Source organism: Lissotriton vulgaris, chromosome 7, assembly GCF_964263255.1.
Source record: "Lissotriton vulgaris chromosome 7, aLisVul1.2, whole genome shotgun sequence".
NCBI classification, from domain to species: domain Eukaryota; kingdom Metazoa; phylum Chordata; class Amphibia; order Caudata; family Salamandridae; genus Lissotriton; species Lissotriton vulgaris.
The window spans coordinates 543,120,802-543,140,469 of NC_141695.1; the positions used below are offsets into that span (position 1 = coordinate 543,120,802).

The 19,668-nt window shown below is 46.3% G+C and overlaps 1 protein-coding gene across 1 annotated transcript in view; it reads left to right on the forward strand.

The window, feature by feature from the left end:
- Positions 1 to 19,668, forward strand: part of ARHGAP44 (Rho GTPase activating protein 44) — a 524,893-nt gene that overhangs the window by 424,376 nt on the left and 80,849 nt on the right. Inside the window, exon 17 of the mRNA XM_086928736.1 lies at positions 14,586 to 14,807. Within this exon, the coding sequence (XP_086784862.1) occupies positions 14,586 to 14,807 (222 nt within the window). The remainder of the gene's footprint in view (positions 1 to 14,585; positions 14,808 to 19,668) is intronic.

Genomic DNA, 19,668 nt, shown 5'->3' on the forward strand with positions numbered 1-19,668 from the left:
GAGGATCTGGGCCAAGGTGAGAGTGAAGGATCGGAGCTCTCTTGTCAGTCAGTGGAATTTAGGTGGTTATTGATGTAAGAGTATCCGGTTTTGTGGAGGGTTTTGCAGGGGTATGTGAGGAGTGTGAAGAGGCATCTCTTCTGGACTGGGAGCCAGTGTTGGGCCCTGAGGTGCGTGTGATGCTGGCCCTTCAGGGAAGGTCGAGGATTATTCTTGCTGCCAAATTCGATTCAGGAGTTGCTAGGTGGTTCTGGCGTAGGGTGCATTGCCATAGTCGATTTGGCTCATGATGAGGACTTGGGTGACTCTCTTCCTGGTTGAGATGGGGATCAATCGGAATATCTTGCGGAGCATGTGGAAGCAAGCAGAGGAGACAACATTGATCTGTTGCTTAATGGTAAGTTGAGTGTCCAGGATGGTTCTGAGGTTGCAAGCGTGGTCAGTAGGGTTGAGTGCTGGGCCATGAGCGGGGGGCCACCAGGTGTCATCCCAGGGGGAGGACTTGTTGCCAAAGATGATGACCTCTGTCTTGTACTAGATGAGTTTCAAGCAGTTGGTCCTCATCCAGGTGGCAATGTCGGTCATGGTGGTTTGGAAGTTGAATCTTGTGGTATCTGTGTCTTCTGCGAGGGATAAAACAAGTTGGATGTTGTTAGAGTAGGGGATGATGTTGAGTCCGTGGGTGCCATGTAGGTGATGAAGAGGGTGGGGCTGAGGGAGGAGCCCTGGGGGACGCTGCATATAATGTCTTTGGGTGTGGAGGAGAAGGGAGGTAGGTGTATCCTCTGTGTTCATTCAGAGAGATAGAAGGAGATTTAGTTGAGTGCCTTACCTTGGAGGTATCTGATGTCATCCTTTGCTGCGATCAGGGCGGTTTTGGTGGTGTGATTAGGCCGAAAGCATGATTAGGAGGGGTTGAACAGGTTGTTTTTTTCGAGGTAGTCCATGAGCTGGCGGTTGATGGCTTTCTTCAAGACTTTGGCACGGAAGGGGAGGAGTGAGATGAGTCAGTAGTTTTTGAGTGTGTTGGCGTTAGCTGTGGGTTTCTTCAGGAGAGGTTTGACCTCAGCGTGCCTCCAAGCATTGGGGACGGTAGCTGTGGTGATGCCGGTGTTGAGGGTTCCTGCCAGGGAGCAGCCGAATGCTTCTCTTCCTAGGTTGTAGATGTGGTGGGGGCAGAAGTCCGATGGAGAAACGGAGTAGATGGAATTCATGATTGAGATGGTGTCTTCGGTTGAGAGCTGCATCCAGTCATTCATTCGGTGGGGGTGGGTGGCATTGGTTAGGGTGCAGAGATGGTTGAGGGCGATTTGTTGGGGCTAGAAGTTGCCATAGTTGCCGGTGATCTTGCTGTGAAATTAGTTTGATAGAGGGTCACAGAGGGCTTAGGATTGGTTGATCATGTACTCAGTGGAGGAAGGGCAGGAGAATTCATGGACGATGCAGAAGAGTTCCTTGGTGTGGTTGGCACTTGCCTCGATGCGGGGGTGAGGGCTTCCTTCTTGTTTCCTCTGAGCTGGTGGTGGTAGTTGTTGAGGGTGGTCCTGAAGGAGTCAAGGCTGGCGGGGTTCTTGTTGGAGCGCCAGTGTCTCTCCAGTTTCTTACAGTGCCGCTTGAGGGTTAGTAGTTATGGGGTTAACCAGCTGGCTTGCTTGGCGGGTCTTCTGTTGGTGGTATTCTTCCGGGGGGGTTGATGGTATCAGCGGTTGAGGAGATCCAGTTGGAGAAGTTTTGGATGTCAAGTTCGATGGAATCAGTAGGAACAGGTCTTGCTTCATTGAGGGTGTTAGTGGAGAGGAGTTTGGTGACTTTGCTCCAGCTGCATTGGGGGAGAGATTGGTGTTTTGTCGGGGGTTCCACTGGGCTGCTGATGGAGATGTGAATGATGTTGTGGTCTGTCTAGGTCAGTTCGGTGGTGTGGGAGAATTTGCATTGTCGTTGGTGAAGAAGATGGAGTCAAGGGTGTGTCTAGCACTGTGCGTGGGGGTGGTAACAAGTTGTGAACGGCCGACGATGTTCATATTTTTGAGAAGCGTGGTGGAGTTGGTGTGAATGGGGTCCTCTAGGTGGAAGTTCAGGTCCCCAGCAAGATACAGTGATTTGTAGTCTATAGCCAAGGTAGCAATGAAGTCTGGGATGGCACTGTAGGGGGGCTTGGTGGTCTGTAGGAGAGAGTTCCTCTGATGGTGGTTTTGGCGTTGGGTTTGATCTGGAAGTTGAGGTGTTCGATTATTGGGGGTTGCAGTTGTTTGAGTCCTTGTGGATGATGGCAATGCCTCCGCTGGGTCTGTGGGGGTGGTCGCCGTGGATCATCTTGTATCCGGGGTGGGTGTATAAGTGGTAATGTCCGGTGCGGACAGGAGGTTGAGCCAGGTTTCGGTGATAAACATCACTTTGGGGGCAAGGATGGATATGGTGTCCCATATTTCCATTGCATGCTTGCACAGGGATGTAACCTTGAGTAGATCTGTGTCTCTGGTAGGGTGTGTATTGCTCATTGGAGGTTCTAGGGGTTCATACAATGCAGGAGAAGCGGCAGTGGTAGAAGGTGAAGGGTGCTTTGGTGGAGTGGGGAGAGGCTTTGCTGCAGTTGTGAGGCAGAATAACAGAGTTGGGCTGAATATCCAGAGATTTGGTGCTGGGTGCGTGACAGGCATCAATGGGCATAGATGGGCTTGCATTTGGCACTCCTGCGGTGCGACTGCGCAAATGCCTCCATTAAGTAGCCCTGGGAGGTGGGCGGGGCAGTCTGGGAAAGGGAGGGCAGGGGCTGGGCGGGGAGGCATGGACCGGAGTGAACCGATCGGCTGCAGGGAAAGAAGTGCACGAGAGGGGTGTGGCGAGAGGCTGGGGAGGCGCAAAACAAGCAAGAATAGGGCACAGAGAAAGGAGAGCAGGGCCAAAGTGAAAATAAAGGGCACAGAGAAGGATGGAAAACAGATCCGAAGTAGGAGGGATAAGAAAACGGAGCAGAAGAGTAGATAAGGGCACAGAGAGAGAGAAGAGGAAATGGAGCAGAAGTGAAGATAAAGGGCACAGAGAAAGATAGCAAAGATAAGAAAAATGGAGTGGAAGTGAAAATAAAGGGCAAGAGAAAGATGGGAGAGATAAGGAAGTGGAGCAGAAGTGTGAATAAAGGGGACAGATAAATATAATAGAGATAAGAACATGGAGTAGAAGTGAAATAAAGGGCAATGTGAGAGCTAAGAAACAGAAAGTGCTGCAAGAGGACTGGCGGGACCAGGTTTGAACCACTACTGCTCCATGCCACATCATGGTACATTACTCTGTGCCACTCCACTGTAGACAACTCGACCCTACACCACTCCTCACTACATTACATCACTCCATTCTATGCCACTCCACTATACACCACACTACTCTATGCCAATCGACTCAACACCAATCCACTCTATGCCACTTATGCCTGTCTACTCCACACCACTCTATACCTTTCCACTCTACACCACTCTGTACTGTCCCACTCCAATTTGTGCCACCACACTCCACCCCACTAAACTCCAATCAACTCCATGCCACTCTACTCCACTCAATGAAACTTCATTCTACGCCATGCCTCTCTACTCTACACCACTCTACTATCCTCTACTCAGTGCCACTCTACTCTATCTATGCCACTCCTCTCCACTCTACTGCACTCCATGCCACTCCACGTCACTCCACACCACTCTATGTCACTGCACTCCATGGCTTTCTACACTATGCCATTCCACTCTATTCCACTCCAATCCACTCTGCCACTCCACTCTATGCCCTTCCAATCCACTCTTTGCCACTCTAATCCACTCCACTCTATTGTGCGTCACTCCGCTCTATGCCACTTCACGCCTCTCTGCTCCACTCCACTCTATGCCACTTTACTATGTGCCTCTCCACTGTACTCTGTGTCACTCCACGCTCTTCTGCGCCAATCCACACTACTCTACAACCCTCTATTCCATTCCACTGCACTCTGTCCTACTCCACTCTAATCTATGCCGGTCCACTCTACATCACTCAACATCACTCCACGCCACTCTGTCACTACACTGTACACCAACCCATTCTACAGCACTCCACTCATTGCCACTCAACTCTACATCACCTCATTCTACTCCAATCCATATACCTCCTCTTCATTTCACTCACATCTCTCTAAGCCACTCCACTTTACACCATGCTTCGCTAGTCCTCACTATACTATGCCACTCTGCTCTGCTCCTCTTCACTCCACTTTATGCCACACCACTACAAGGCACACAACTCTATGCTATTCCACTCTACACTGCCCCCACTCCACTCTACACCACTCCACACCGCTACATGCCACTCCACTCCACACCGATCCTTGCCACTCCACTCAACTCTGTGCCAGTACACTGTGCGCTGCAGTACTCTGCTCCACTGTACTCTACGCCACTCCACTCTACGTCACTCCTGCCCACTTCACAACACTCCATGCCACAGCACTCCACACCATTATATGCCATTCCACTCTAGGCCACTCTACTCTGCTATTCCATTCCACTCCACTCTGTGCTACTCCACTCTAATCTATGCCGGTCCACTCTACATCACTCAACATCACTCCACGCCACTCTGTAACTACACTGTACACCAACCCATTCTACAGCACTCCACTCATTGCCACTCCACTCTACACCACCTCACTCTACTCCAATCCATATACCTCCTCTTCATTTCACTCACATCTCTCTATGCCACTCCACTCTACACCATGCTTCGCTAGTCCTCACTATACTATGCCACTCCGCTCTGCTCCTCTTCACTCCACTTTATGCCACACCACTACAAGGCATACAACTCTATGCTATTCCACTCTACACTGCCCCCACTCCACTTTACGCCACTCCACACCGCTACATGCCACTCCACTCCACACCGATCCATGCCACTCAACTCTGTGCCAGTACACTGTGCGCTGCAGTACTCTGCTCCACTGTACTCTACGCCACTCTACGTCACTCCTGCCCACTTCACAACACTCCACTCCATGCCACAGCACTCCACACCATTATATGCCATTCCACTCTAGGCCACTCTACTCTGCTATGCCATTTCACTCCACGTCACTCCACTCTGCCACACCACCCCACTCTATGCCACTCCACTCTATGTCACTCCACTCTAACCCGAGCCTACGCCAGTGCAATTCCTGTCACGCCAGTCCACTCCAATCCACTCCACTCCAAGCCACTCCACTCTATGCTACTCTGTGCCACTCAACTTGACTCCACTCTATACCCCTTTACTCCACTGTCCTCTACACCCCCTACTCTTTACCACTCTACAATAGGCCATGGCACCACATTTTTGCTAAGCTGAACAGCAGCCACACTTCTGTACAGCACGGCTAAAAGACAATGGCAAAGCCAATAGCTCTCGTATAGGCACCTATTCTTCTTTATGAATGCTTGTTGTGCCACTATCTTGATAAATGGAGCCATATAAAGTTATAGAAAAAGTGGTCACCCTAATAGAATGGAATGCCATGTTCTCTAGTAATCATTCTCTATGATTGGATGGTGGTATCGACTACTTGATATACCAGTTATTCCTCCCAGTAAGACATTCCTATTTATAAATACTTTTTGCGCTGTTCCTGAAGAAAGACACATTTTCTCAATGGAACTCAACCACGCCCATTGAGAAAAGGCCTCAGTTTTTAAAAGACATCCAGTTGAATTGAAGGATTTTTTTCAGTGTTAATCCCTTTCACTCTTTAGGAGACAGATTCACCCTTTTGGAGTCCTTCTTGCCAACACGAAGGATCCTCGGTCCTAAAACACCAGTCGCAAACACAGTTGATCATCATAAATAATGGGAGGGAGGGAGGTATAGCAATTGTATGTCATTATGCACCATATGTTGCTCCTGCCAAGCTGAAGGCTTTCTCACCCAGTTACTTACCTGCTGTATAAGAAGCAGTCTCACAAACCACCCAAACCGCCCATCCTTCCTTTGCAATAAAGTCTCAACCATCACAGTTTGAATAACTCCACCATTCTAAATTAAAAAGGGAGACCAACAAAGACACGTCGGAAAGTGTTATGGAATTTAGCAATTTTACATCACTCGGTAGTTAATTGGCGTGTCTGTGGCATACATTTGTATTACTTTCTTCTATCTTTACTAAAACTGCTCAATTTGATTCATGTGTTCCTTTTTCAGTTATAGGGTCTGTAGGGCAAAGTTTGTAGGGAAAACACACATTTACAGCTGTTTGGATATTAAAACAATGATCAGTTTTCTAGCGTGCAACATGGAATGTAAAATCCCGTTCTATTTCATTGCTGTAATGTCTCAAATTGATTTAAAGGAAATATGTAGTATTTAACAGTCTGGTTCAAATCCAAAATTATTATGTTTGCCCGATACTCTGGCTTTAAAAAAATATATCAATGTGAAGTGAATATGTATTGTTCTGATCATTCAGGTTTTATGAGTGATGAATATGTCATCAAGGGCGTTGGACATTTCAACACAAATTGATAATATATTTATGCTGGCCTTTATTCGTCCTTATACAAGTTTGAATCTTGAACTCAACCAGTGATTGGCCCGACCATAATGAGTTTGGTTGGTTCAACTAATTTCCCTAGTGATGTGCTAGCTTATGTCTGTCACTTGTGCATCAGTACACCAACAAAAGAACATTTCACAATTTGGCACATTCTCAAAAGGTGATAATTCTGCTTTAGCAGACAAGACTGAGAGTACCAATGATAGTAAGTTCAGCAAACAAGCAAAGGCTTTTAGAAAGCCATTCAAACTCTAGGTAGTGTGGGTGACCACAGCAGGCACCTCTATTGTCGAGCGGATAAATAAATGGGAGCTGGGTCACTCGTAGCTAGTCCTGAATAGTAGCCCCAAGTATGACCAGTGGTCTGTACCATCTGAGTGTGCGGTTAGGGTTAGACCTCCCCTCCCTCTGCAGCACATTGGCGAAAAGGTTGGAGTTCCTCATCTACCCCTGGCTCCATGCTCTCGCCTCACCTCATCCTCCCTACGGCATGCACTGCCATTACGGGGGGAGACAGAGTGCCTAGACTCAGCCCAGCACCTGAAACGCAGGGCACCAAGCACCCATAGGCGACTTTAGTGTGTGGAGTCAACACCACACAAGTCCTTAAACTCCAGAAGGCCGACTTCCACACCACAACCCAGCTGAATGACTTTGGCGAAAGTTTAGCACATGTGATATAAGGAGCGGTGGGAGGCAAAACTAGTTGAATTGAGGAAGAACACACACACCCACTAAAGCCTCATCCCAACTACACTAGAGAGGCCGCACACACACACACACTAAAGCCACATCCCAACTACACTAGAGAGGCTGCAAACGAATAGATAGGGAAACACATGCGTGCTGCCTTCCACCCCGCTCCAAAGACTTCCATTAAATAAATTGAATGATCAGAAATCCAAGCGCAGAAGAACCATGGCTGACAAGGTGCTAAGTGTACAAGGGCAGGCCCGTGTTCCATGACCTGCAGCACACGTAGTAGGGGTGCCAGCACTCACACGTCCATGGCAACACTCTCCTTCAGTGAGCTCACCGACCCTGCCACAGAGTTCCCCAGATGTAAAAAAAAATAAGTCGGTCACATCAATAATTATTTCAAGGCCACTAGAGAAACAGATTGGACTTTGAAAACGTCACTACTCCTTCCTTTTGTGGGGTAAGAGATATATAAGTTGTTCTAACACCTCCATGCAAAGGGAACTGCAGACAACTACAATACAGCCATCACAGTGCCCATTGCACATTTCGACCCCATCCTAACCCGGACTTCGAAAGATTGAAACTAAGACAAGCCTGGCAGCTTTTATGCTCAAAGCACGTGTATGGACGATGACCAGTCAAAGGAAGTCCGGTGCAGTTGATATGAGGGTGCCGCTTAACCATATTGAGCATGTGAGCCTCCACCAGCCGGGAATCAAACTAGAGGACATGCTTACCCTGGCCAGTCCAAAAATGGTTCACCTTTTCACAAGTGGAGCAGGACTTTAGAGGTTTCTCAAGTCCTGCTCCACTTGTGAATAGGTGAACCATTTCACCAAGGTGTGCCAGAGCAGAAACTGAGGGTGCAGGAGAGGCAGAGGTCTCCAAATTGGCTGTCTCGGGCTCATGCTAGATGAAGGAGAGATACCCCAGACAACAGACAGACCCCAGAACATGGTTGAGTGAGAGGCCCAGTACAAAGAGACAGAGGACAAAGAGACCTTTGTCATTTCATTTGCAGCACCTGGAAAGAACGGGCGATGACTCCAAACGGTCTGAAAAGTGAAGATCATGGGCACCACGATGTAAACTTCCATTGGTAATGGGACATCTGTGAATGATATGACTGTGGACCAGTACAAGAGACTGAAGACTTGGTCCATTCTAGTGCCGACAAAAATATACACCTACAGAGGACAACAAACTCTACACCTGGTGGGAGTGATAGACGAGACTATATGCCATAGCAGAATGGACCACTGTACCACTGATGGGGGTAAGAATGCTCCATGAGGGAAACGCCTGGGGCTTGCAGGGGTCCGTCCTACATTTAAGAATTTTTTTTCTTATATATTCAGCAACCCTAGCTGACTGCCATCAAATCCTACGGGGCACATTGCAGTGACTCAGCGAATATGGACTCACACTACACAAGGATAAATGCCAACGTTTCGAGTCTCATATCAAATTCTTTGGATGACTTCTTGAAGAATGGCCTTCAGGTAGACACCCATAAATGGGACGCCATCAAGATGCACATGACCTGCAAAATGCAACAGAGATCCGCAGATTCTTAGTTATGGCGACATACTGCAGAAAATTCCTGCCAAACCTAGCAACATTGTCAGAACTAAGCATGGGCGAATTTTGCGAATCTGGCGTTTGCGAATTTTGCGAATTAGCGAACTCGCAATCCGCAAAATCCGCGAATTCTCGCGAATTTGCGGATTTTTTTTTTTTGTGTTCGCAAGGATTTCTGCCAGTTCGCACGGATTTCTGACAGTTCACGAGGGTTTTGTAACAGTTCGCAATCACGAACTTACATGTCGGCTCGCAACGGTCACGATTATGTTGTTTCTACGTCTGGTTCATCATCATAGGTTCCCAGCACCCTCTGTTTCACCCCTTCCACCCTCTGTTTTACCCATGCCACCCTCTGGTACATCAATGCCTTATGCCACCCTCTGGTTCATCATCACTGTAGATTATGGGGGGAAAAAGCAGGCACACCTGCCTGCTTCAACTGACATGAATTAATTTGGGGTTGATTTATTAATGTGTCACTGTTTTAAAATTCCAGTCTGGCACCTGCATCCTTATCTGTAATTTGCTTTCTGTTCTAGTGCAATTTTTTTTTCCCAGGACCTTTGTGGCCTACTTGTAGCTATTCTATGAGCCTGCTGTGAGGGTCAGAGCAGGGTCATACAATTGTTGCAACTAGCAACTGAACTCTGGAGGGGCCCTTGTCAGGAAGCACTACAGGGAATGGTTACTAATGATGAGTTTGAACTTTTGAACCTGCTGAATGCTTTTTTGTGTTCGCAAGGAATTCTGCCAGTTCGCAAGGATTTCTGCCAGTTCGCGAGGGTTTTGTACCAGTTTGCAATTGCGAACTTACATGTCGGCTCGCAACGGTCACGATTATGTTGTTTCTACGTCTGGTTCATCATCACAGGTTCCCAGCACCCTCTGTTTCACCCCTGCCACCCTCTGTTTTACCCATGCCACCCTCTGGTACATATATGCCTTATGCCACCCTCTGGTTCATCATCACTGTAGATTATGGGGGGAAAAAGCAAGCACACCTGCCTGCTTCAACTGACATGAATTAATTTGGGGTTGATTTATTAATGTGTCACTGTTTTAAAATTCCAGTCTGGCACCTGCATCCTTATCTGTAATTTGCTTTCTGTTGCAGTGCAATTTTTTTTCCCAGGACCTTTGTGGCCTACTTGTAGCTATTCTATGGGCCTGCTGTGAGGGTCAGAGCAGGGTCATACAATTGTTGCAACTAGCAACTGAACTCTGGAGGGGCCCTTGTCAGGAAGCACTACAGGGAACAGTTACTAATGATGAGTTTGAACTTTTGAACCTGCTTTCACTTTTGCAAAACTCGTTTTTCTGCAGAGCAGCATTACAGCAACTTTAATGCCCCACCAAGCTTATATGAGAAAGTTGATTTCTAATCCAAAAGTTATCCAAAGAAAATCAAAAGGCCTCAAATCTAAAAAACTGCAGGCAAATGTCAACCTGAGGAGTTATTCTGATAAAAATAATCATTTTCAGAAGGTCTATGCTGCTTGCTAGTAGATTTCTTGTGCGGAATTGCAATTTTTGTAATTTCGCGAGTGCAAGATTGTTGCTGCCCGCCGCACATACATGTTCGCAATTGCGAACTTACACCGCAAAGAAAAAAAATCCGCTGCGTGCGAATTTGCGGATTTTGCGGGAAATTCGCGAATCTCGCGGATTGCGAATTTACCGAAAATCCGCAAAATCCGCGAGCGTAGCGGATTTTCCGCCCATGCTTAGTCAGAACCATTGTTGATCCTCACCAAGGCAATGGCTAAGTGGAAGTGGGGTTCTTAGGATGCGTCGGTTCCAACAGCATCAAGTTTGGCTGTTGGCCCACACCACAATGGCCTACTTCAATTCTTAGAAAGCCACAGAGCTAGTTGTGGGTGCTGGCCCGGTGGGGCTGGGAGGAGAGTACTCACACAGGAACATGAGCCAAGTGTGTGGGCCTTCCTAGCCTTCGCCAGCCAGGCACTCACAGCCACAGAAGCATGATACTCACAAATTGAAAGAGAGGTGCTGCATATCAAGTGGGGGTGCCACCATTTCCACTTGCCCCTATATGGATGATAATTCCAAATCATCATGATCACCAAGTTCTCATGAGCCTGCTTCAGTGCACTGACCAACACCCGCCCCTAAGGATTGAAAGATGGTTGGTCCAGCTACTGCTGTATAACTTTACCCTCACATACGGTGCTGGGGCAGGGAACCCGGCTGACTTTTTCTCTCAACACCCACCAGCTCCAGGAAGCTGACACATGGACTCAGAGGATGACATGAAACAATGCGCGCATGGTGTCTCAATGTGCCTTTCTGAAGGCGATGACCTTCAACCAGAGAGCAGTACTGGTCGACATTGGGCTGTACAAGTTGATGAAAGTGTTGCAGCGAAATGCCTGGAAGATATTTCTACAGAATGCTCACAGGTGAATGCCAGCTCACTCACAAAACCATGCTATCCCACGTCTAGAAGGTCCAGTATGAAGTGAGGGTGACCATAAATTGATTCCTGCTGAAAGGGGACAAATGGGTGACTTTGCAAGCCCTCCAGTCAAGAGTAGTGGAACTGGCTCCTAACGGCCACCAAGGTATAGAGAAGACGAAATATGACTTCTGTTAAAAGGTGTGGTTCCCAGGGCTAGACAATGTCATGGAGACACTGTGAGAAGATGCCCATGATACCATTTCATGGGCCGAGCAAGTCATCTTGCCCCCTTTGTCACTAAAGAGCCCAATAAGGCACCATGGACCAAGGTCAGTCTTGACTGTGACAGCTTCCCGGATGGGTAGCTCACCATGGTGTTGATCGATCGGTACTCTAAATACCACGTCATTGAGTTAACAATCTCAAATTCACTTTCACAATGGTGCAACTTCTGTTGGAGAAGGCATTTGCAATGTTTTGCATTTCAGAGGTGATACAAATTGACATTGGGCCCAATTCCAAGGGGTTGAATTTAAGGAACACAGACAAATGGGGTTTCACCATCTAAAGATAGCACCACAGTGACTCCAGGTCAATGGAGATGTGAAGTGTCTCATGTGCACCCTCCACAAAGCCTTCAGGATCACAATCAAACAGGGAGCTGACCTCGAATGAAGCCTACACTATTTTGTTCATACTTACCAGAACATGCCCCATTGCACAACACAGAACACCACATAACCATGATGCTAGGAAGACCAGTGAAGGACAAAATCCATAAGGGGATAGGATAGAAACCCCTGCGACTATAACCCGATCAGCACAGAAAGAACATAGGGAGTGAACGAACAAATGACCAAACAAGTATGGCTGGGGGGGACCAAGAAATGGATGCGCAATAAGGAACCTGGTCATGATTCGAGCCAGACATCACAGGTGGAAATTCTGAACGCCATTTGAGAAAGGTGCATGCACAGTGGTTGGGGTTAAAGGAACCCTTGTTTGTGTCTGCAAGGGAGAGGAGGCGGTCACTCGAAACATCTTGTGGTTCAAGAAGGTAGCAGCCTCAATGGACCCTTCCACACCTGAGGAAATGGATGAGATGTTGCTTAACCACGGCAGCCCCGAAGGGTGGATGGTGACACCTCTGATGTCAACTCCGGAGAGGCCAGACCACTCAGCCTCACACCCCCACTCCTAGATAACTCGTCTCATCCAGAAAGCCTAGCGCAGTTCTACCTCTGGTTAAAGATGAGCGTACGGGACTGACTCAAAGTCAGCAGTATGCTATGAGGCCCATTCCAGCTCACAGTCAACAGCTCAGAGATTATGCTTGCTCACTAAGGAGAGTCTGACGTCTGGCCGAAACCAAGCCAGTCACCATTTAAAGTGGGAAGGGATAGAGTGAGCCATCCAGGCTGAAATAACTCGGGGTGACCGGACACCCCTAAAACCTGGCACGGCTGAAGGGATATATAAAAGAGGAGGTGGGTTGCTTGTGTGAATAATAGCCCGAAGTGTGAGGAGTGGTCTGTTCCCACTGAATGTGCAATTAGCCGCGCCCCCTTCTGCACATGGGTCTAAGTAGGCCCCAGGGAATTTTTGTTACGCAAGCATAATGTCGCATAAATCCTGATTTATATGTTTCTGGTATTTTGCATGATTTTTTTTTTGCCTTTATACCCCTTTTTCTAATTTTCTTTCTTGGGAGAGTTTTTAAGCGGAAACGGATTTGAGGAAAGTGGGAAATTGGACTCGCGCCTTGGCAGAATGTTTTGCACAAGCAATGTTTCTCGCATTACTTAGAGATTGTAAGCAAATACATAAAGCATATATCTTACTTGGGTTTTGTATGAGAGAAGATCCCTCACATGACATTTTAATACGGATGGTTGCTTTAAAGTATTTCCCATGATATTTGTAATTATTGTAAAAATTACCCGTATTTCTTGTTTTAAAAAGTTGCCAATGTACCCACAAACAGGAGCAGTTCATGCATGTAAGAGCTGTGGGGCAGTGGGACCGGGTGGGGGGGAGAGGGGTTTGACAGACAACCACAAGGGAAAATTAAATAAATAATTATTTTTCCCTCGTCGTGGTCTCCCGAATTCTTCCCCACAACGGACCCACCTCTGTTACCTGCACAGGCCGCTGCTGCCCACACCTACTTCTAAGGCATGGTGCTCGAGATATTCATCTATCTCACTTAAATAGCTGAGAACTTAGGGGCATATCAGCAAGGGCCTGCGATAATTATCGCTGAGCGCTTTTAGCGCAAGGATATTTATTGCAGGCTATTGCTGGATTCTATTGCGGAGATAGAGTGCTATGAGCAACGCTTATCTCCCAAGCGATAGGAATCTATGCGTTAGCTGGAAAACAGTGTGATTATCGCTGGAAATCCAGCGATAATCGCACTGCGACCAGAGATACCTTGCTGATAGGGCAGGGTGGTCTTAGCCATGTAATCCACCTCCCATTGGATTACATGGCTAAGTCAGATGACAATCAGGCGTAAGGAAAGTAGCGATAACTGTGGTCAGCGATACTTTTCTTATCGCTCTGCTTGTTTGCGTGCAGCTTGATAATTGAAGAAATGTCGGTTAGCGACATTTCTCCAGTGATTTTTTCACGGAACGCCCACTTTGCAGCACATTTGAGATGCAAAGCTGGTCGTTGTTGTAAGGGGTGCTAAATCAGCAAAACACGCAATAGCGTGTCTTTGCTGATAAGGCAATTAAATTATTGCAGCGTTTCGCCTTGAAAACGGACGCAAAAGCGGCAATAATTTCATAGCCCTGCCTTGTTGATATGTCCCTTAATCCTTTTGGCCTGTTCATGTTATAAGAGTAGCATAAAGTACGATTACTTGCCTTTAACTGTATACTATTTTTAATGATTTGGAGTGGTCACAATATTAGTACTGCTCTTTTGGCAAAGCATTCCTTGCGGCAAGTTTTGAGACGCAAGATGGCTGACACATTTGCATGCACTCCTGTGGGAGGATGGTACCTTGATAGTCATTTATTTCTTTGCATAAGATATCTACAATCTTGAAACCAGGGGCTTATTGTAAATACCAAGCGTCAGTGTTGGATGTGAATAAACGGATATTAGAGCCCAGGGTTCTGGGAATTTAATGCAATAAAAAAAAGCATTGCTGGGCAGAAGAAAAGCAGTTGGTTTCCATTAGAAGTGGGTTTGAAGAAGACCTCAATATGTGAAAACTGCAGTACTGTTTGTATTGAAGGCATTAACCAGATTGAACTTTCCTTTATATATCAGTTTGCATTCTTTCTTTAAATGGGTTGTTGAAATGGTTTTCTGTTTCCCCAGCATGGGCGTGAAGGTGATGGACACCTCTTGGGTTGCCCGCCGAAGTTCCTCTTTGGTCCGGAAGACATCCTCCACGCCACCAGCCATTCAGCCTCCAGCACCTCCGTCTGAGCTTGCTGCCACCCCACAGTCTCCAATTCCTGAGCAGGTTTTTGAATTTCCAGGGACTCCCTCCCCTACACCTCCATCTGTCACCTTGCAGCCAGCCCCAGAGTGGACAAGGTAAGCTTTGTTGGCACAGTGGGTGAATTTTATTCTGCAATCTGTTTACATGTTCGCTGTATATCACAACCTGAATCTCTGCCTATCACTTTTCCTAATTTGTTTTCAGGTTGAGGTAGGGAATGTTTGTGCTGTCTTAATGATACTTTTGAAATACAAGTATATTATTTGCTTACTCTAACTCTGTTCAGTGCGTTGATTTGGTTTGGAACAGCCTTTCTTGCTCAGTGCTTCTTTTTGCATACTAACAATATGAGGTATTTTCCAACATTAAAATCAAGGGAATAAGGGCTAGCTGTAGGTAATTTAGATTTACCATTCGAAAATACCGAATTTTACAGATTCAGTATTTTCGAATCAGTAAATTCAATGTAGGTAATTATTCGGTACAAAATACCGAATCGTTAAGATTCGGTATTTACCGAATCGGTAATTACCGATTCGGTATTTGCCATTCATTCCTATAGGCCTGGAGGCCAATAGGAATGAATGTCAATTACCGAATCAGTAATTACCGATTCGGTAAAATTGGAAAAAAGTCAAGGGTGGCAGGGTATCACTTTGACACCCTGCTGCACCCCTGATTAGTGCTTGTGTGCACATGTGGCACACATACATGCCCTAAGGGCATGTATGTCTGTCACATGGAACAGGTGTAAATGCACATATTTGCATTTACATAGGCATTCGTTATTTACCACCAACTAATCCTTAAGGCCCAGAAGCACTGTTTACAGTGCTTCGTACATCTCATTTACCGATTTGGTAAATACCGAATCGGTAAATGATGATTCGGTAAATACCGAATCGGTAAATACCGATTTGGTATTTACCGAATCGGTAAAAAAGCCTCCTACATAGGAAAAGTCAATTACCGGTCGGTAACGTCCGATTTCGGCCTTTACCGACTGGTAATAGGCCACCTACATCTGGCCCCAAGTTACTAGGCATCTGTGTCAGTGCTGCTCTGCCCTAAACCTCGCCACCTGTGCCCCTCCAATGCACTTAAGAAAGCAAAATCCAAAGTTCCACACCCTTATGAGCTGAGAGTTTATTACGAAAAAAACTATTTTCTAACAGATTTTACTGTTGGCAATTCCATCACAATCCAAAGCATTTATTTATTGGATTTGTAGAGTGCATGGCTGTCCGAGGGCTTCCCAGCGCTAAGGAGAATTCTGCCGGTGAAGAGCTGAGCCAACGCCTTTTTATTGTGGAAAAAGCCAGGTTTTCAGATTTTTCCTGAAAAAAGTTTTGTTTGGTGCAGCTCGGATTTCCAGTGGAATGGCATTCCACAGCTTGGGTGTCAGATAGGCGAAAGAACTACCGCCCCATCTAGCTCTTTTAATTCTGGTAGTCTTTAGGAGCTGTTGCTGGGAAGATCTGTCATGTCTAGTTGGGGTGTACCTAGATATCAGGTTCCTCAGTTTTCCGCGCCCAGTGTTATTGATAGCTTTACGAGCTATACACGGAGTTTTAAACTTAACTCTAGCCTCTATAGGCAGCCAATGGAGTTAGCAGAGATGTGGTTGGGGATTTTTAACAGGAGTCTGGCTGCCGCATTCTGTACAACTTGCAGCATCCTAGTGACATATTTAGGTATTGAGGATTTAGCATCATTGAGAATGGATTAATCTTTATCGATTTCAATATATACATCTATTTAAAGACCCTCATAATAGTGCTCCACAGGTGCATGGTAAAGTCTTGTTTTCATAAAGGTGAAAACAAACCGCCCCCCCCAGGCCCCTCCAACCTCCATCATCCTTTCCTAAAAATGTGACTGCCGCTTCAGCACCAGCGATAATGTGGTTGCTGTTATCTGGATTGCTGGGCTCATCCTCAGGTTGCTGTAGGTTCAAGGAGAGAAATGCAGGGTGCTAGGACTATTTGGACATCCAATGCTCCATGAGGGGGAGTGGTTTTACCTACAAATAATATAGGGCTAGCCGTTTCGTGACTCTGTATGTTATATAAGTACATTGTGGTGAATGAGCCTTCTTTCCCGTCCAGTATGCACAGTCATGCAGGAGAGCATTCCAATGCAAATTCTTATAATGCACAGTCTTGCTGCAGAGAATGGAAGGACTTCACACCGTTTCACTAGATTTACTATGGCAACAGTCTTTGGCCTTCATTGCAGGAGCTGTAGTAGTCCAGTGAGCTAAGGCTGACTGGGAATATTCTGCAGATGCATTTATTTGCCTGTGAGGTATTACCTATTCATTATAAAATACACTGAGCCTCATTTACAAGAAAGTAACACAGTGCAGTGCCCCCATTGGGTAGCGCCATGTTGCGTCACTTTCAAAGCACAGAGATGCGTCATATTTACAACAATATGATATATCCCTGAGCTCTCCCCTACACTGACGCACAATTGGCTGCCATGCACCAACGCAAGCACCCTTGCACCGCGTTGAAAGGGTGCCTGCATTACGGGAATGGTTGTTGTTGTGCAGGAAGGTGCAAGGGTGCCTGCTTTGTGGGAATGATCGTTGTTGTGCATGATGGGACACCTTCCTGCACAAAAAGAATCATGTGTGGTGTTTTCCTTTTTCTACACATGCAGCAAAATGCAGCACGCATAGAAAGAGGAAAAACAAGGAGAAATACAAGTATTTCTTCTCGTTGTGCCTGAGGCATAGGATTCTGATGCATTCCCAGGTTTACAAAACAGTTGTAGATCTGTAAATGCAGCAGAATCTATGGGTGTTAAGTGGGAATGCCCAGAACAACGCCCATGGCATGCCCCCTTTCACACAAAGTGCTGAGGGAAAAGATGCCATATTTACAAGGCCACGAATAGACATGCAGGGTGGCTTTACATGCAAAAAGAACAATTGATGGAGAGAATGCTGATCAATGTCAAGCATTCACCCCAGTACAGAGATCTGGGCCTAAATCTATCATGACTTTGCTCCCCATGCTTAAGCACAGCCACATGCAAATCAGTCTTGACCCTGTTCCCCATGGGAACAGCCCAGCCCGAACTGCCAGGCCAGGTCTTCCCTGGATGGAAACAAGCATCCTGGCTTTACATTCCTTGTAAATAATGGAGCACTTTTCTGCGTCGCCGGTGTGTCAAAAAAAGGTAAGCACCAGCAGCGCAAGGGGCTTGTAAATATGCCCCACTGTTTGGAATCGAATGTAACACAGTTATGCAGCTCTGGTGTGTAAAAGCGATATGTTTTTCTTCATATGATGGACAGGTATAGAGGGTGCAATTAACTTACTCTTTTTACCTTCAAGGGATCAGCCCTAGGAAGTCCTGGTACACTTAGTGCACTGCCCATCCAGTTTTTCACTGCTGCCTAATAGCAATACCATGTATTCTGTGCAGGATGATCACATGTATATGACATCACCTCCCTTTTCCCACAAAATGGATGTTCTGCTACTTAACCCTTTCGATGCTCATGACGGAACGGTTCCGTCATGAGCATCGGTCGAGCTGTGCTCATGACGGAACCGTTCCATCATGAGTACACCCATTTGCATTAGGGCCCAGTAGCGGACGGATGAGGTTAATATCAAAGCATCCCACGTAAAAAACTTCTCAAGCTGTTGGCGCATCCCCTTCTTGATCATTAACCATATATCAAATCAATCCTGTTGGCTCAGTATTGTCAGTCCTGCTGCACGGCATATGGAGCGTTACCATACAAACCCAAAAAGTTCAGCATGGAGTGCCAGGCATACGGAAATGTGGACCCAGATTTAGTATTATTTTGTGTCTTGGCCACATCACTTTTGTGAGGCAGCCCCAACACGATATCCTTTTTAGCATTTACAAAGCCATTTTGAGGGACTTTGAGTGGTTTGGTAAATACGAATAAACACGACACAACACATAGCTCTGTCTTGCAATACTTCGCATCAGAGAGGCAAAACATGGGTGTAGCATGAGCATTCCCATGCACTCACCCATGTATTTTGACACAAACTCAGATTACCAAAGGCTTGTAAACCTAGGATCTCATCAAAATGGTGCACCTGCAGGACAAAGGCTTGACGAGGGAAAATATCTTTATTTCTCCTTGTTACATCCTCTAACCATGTGTGCAGCATTCTGCAGCACACATGGAAAGAGGAATTTGCGTCTAAGGATTGTTTCTGCGCAGGAAGGCGACCCTTCCTCCACAAAAACAATTCTGCCTGTAATGCACACACCTTTGCACTAAGGTGCAAGGGTGCCTTTGGTGGTGCTAGACAGCAGACAGTGCTCCAGCCCAAGGAGAAAGAGAAATGCTCCATATCTTTGTAAGTGTGGAGCATTTCTGCTCTCTACCTTTCATATAATGCGGCACAGCGAGTTACCTTGCTGCAGCACGTTGCATGGATTCATAGTAAATGTGCCCTGTGGTTTAAATAAGATGAGGGATTCGGAGGTTGGTGGGGTGATGTTGTTTGTCAAATGCAGTTTGAATCCAATTTGAATGTTAGTGAGTCATCATTTCATCTTTCTTTGATAGCTGTGGCTTCCTTCGGCTACATTTGAAAATACTCTGCTTTTTACCCGTCCTACAAGGCTGTGTTGAGTTCAATGTCTGACTTTTTGGTTGTGAATATCTGATTTTTTTGCATGCTGGTGGATGTAGATGATTGTGCTACTACATTATTGAATGGTTGTTTTGTGGTCAAACTGTAGTGGACCACACTCTGCCTCTATGATGTCACTTTCTTGTCTCTATGTAAAGTAAATATATCTCTCTCAATAACCATGCGCTATATTAAACTGTAAATAAATCACCTGATGATCCTATAAAACCTTCGTACAGCCAGAAGAAAGTTCTTCACAGGAGCCAAAGCAAAAGATATTACCGTCCTCTGAAAAGCCACCAATCAAAAGGCTATGATG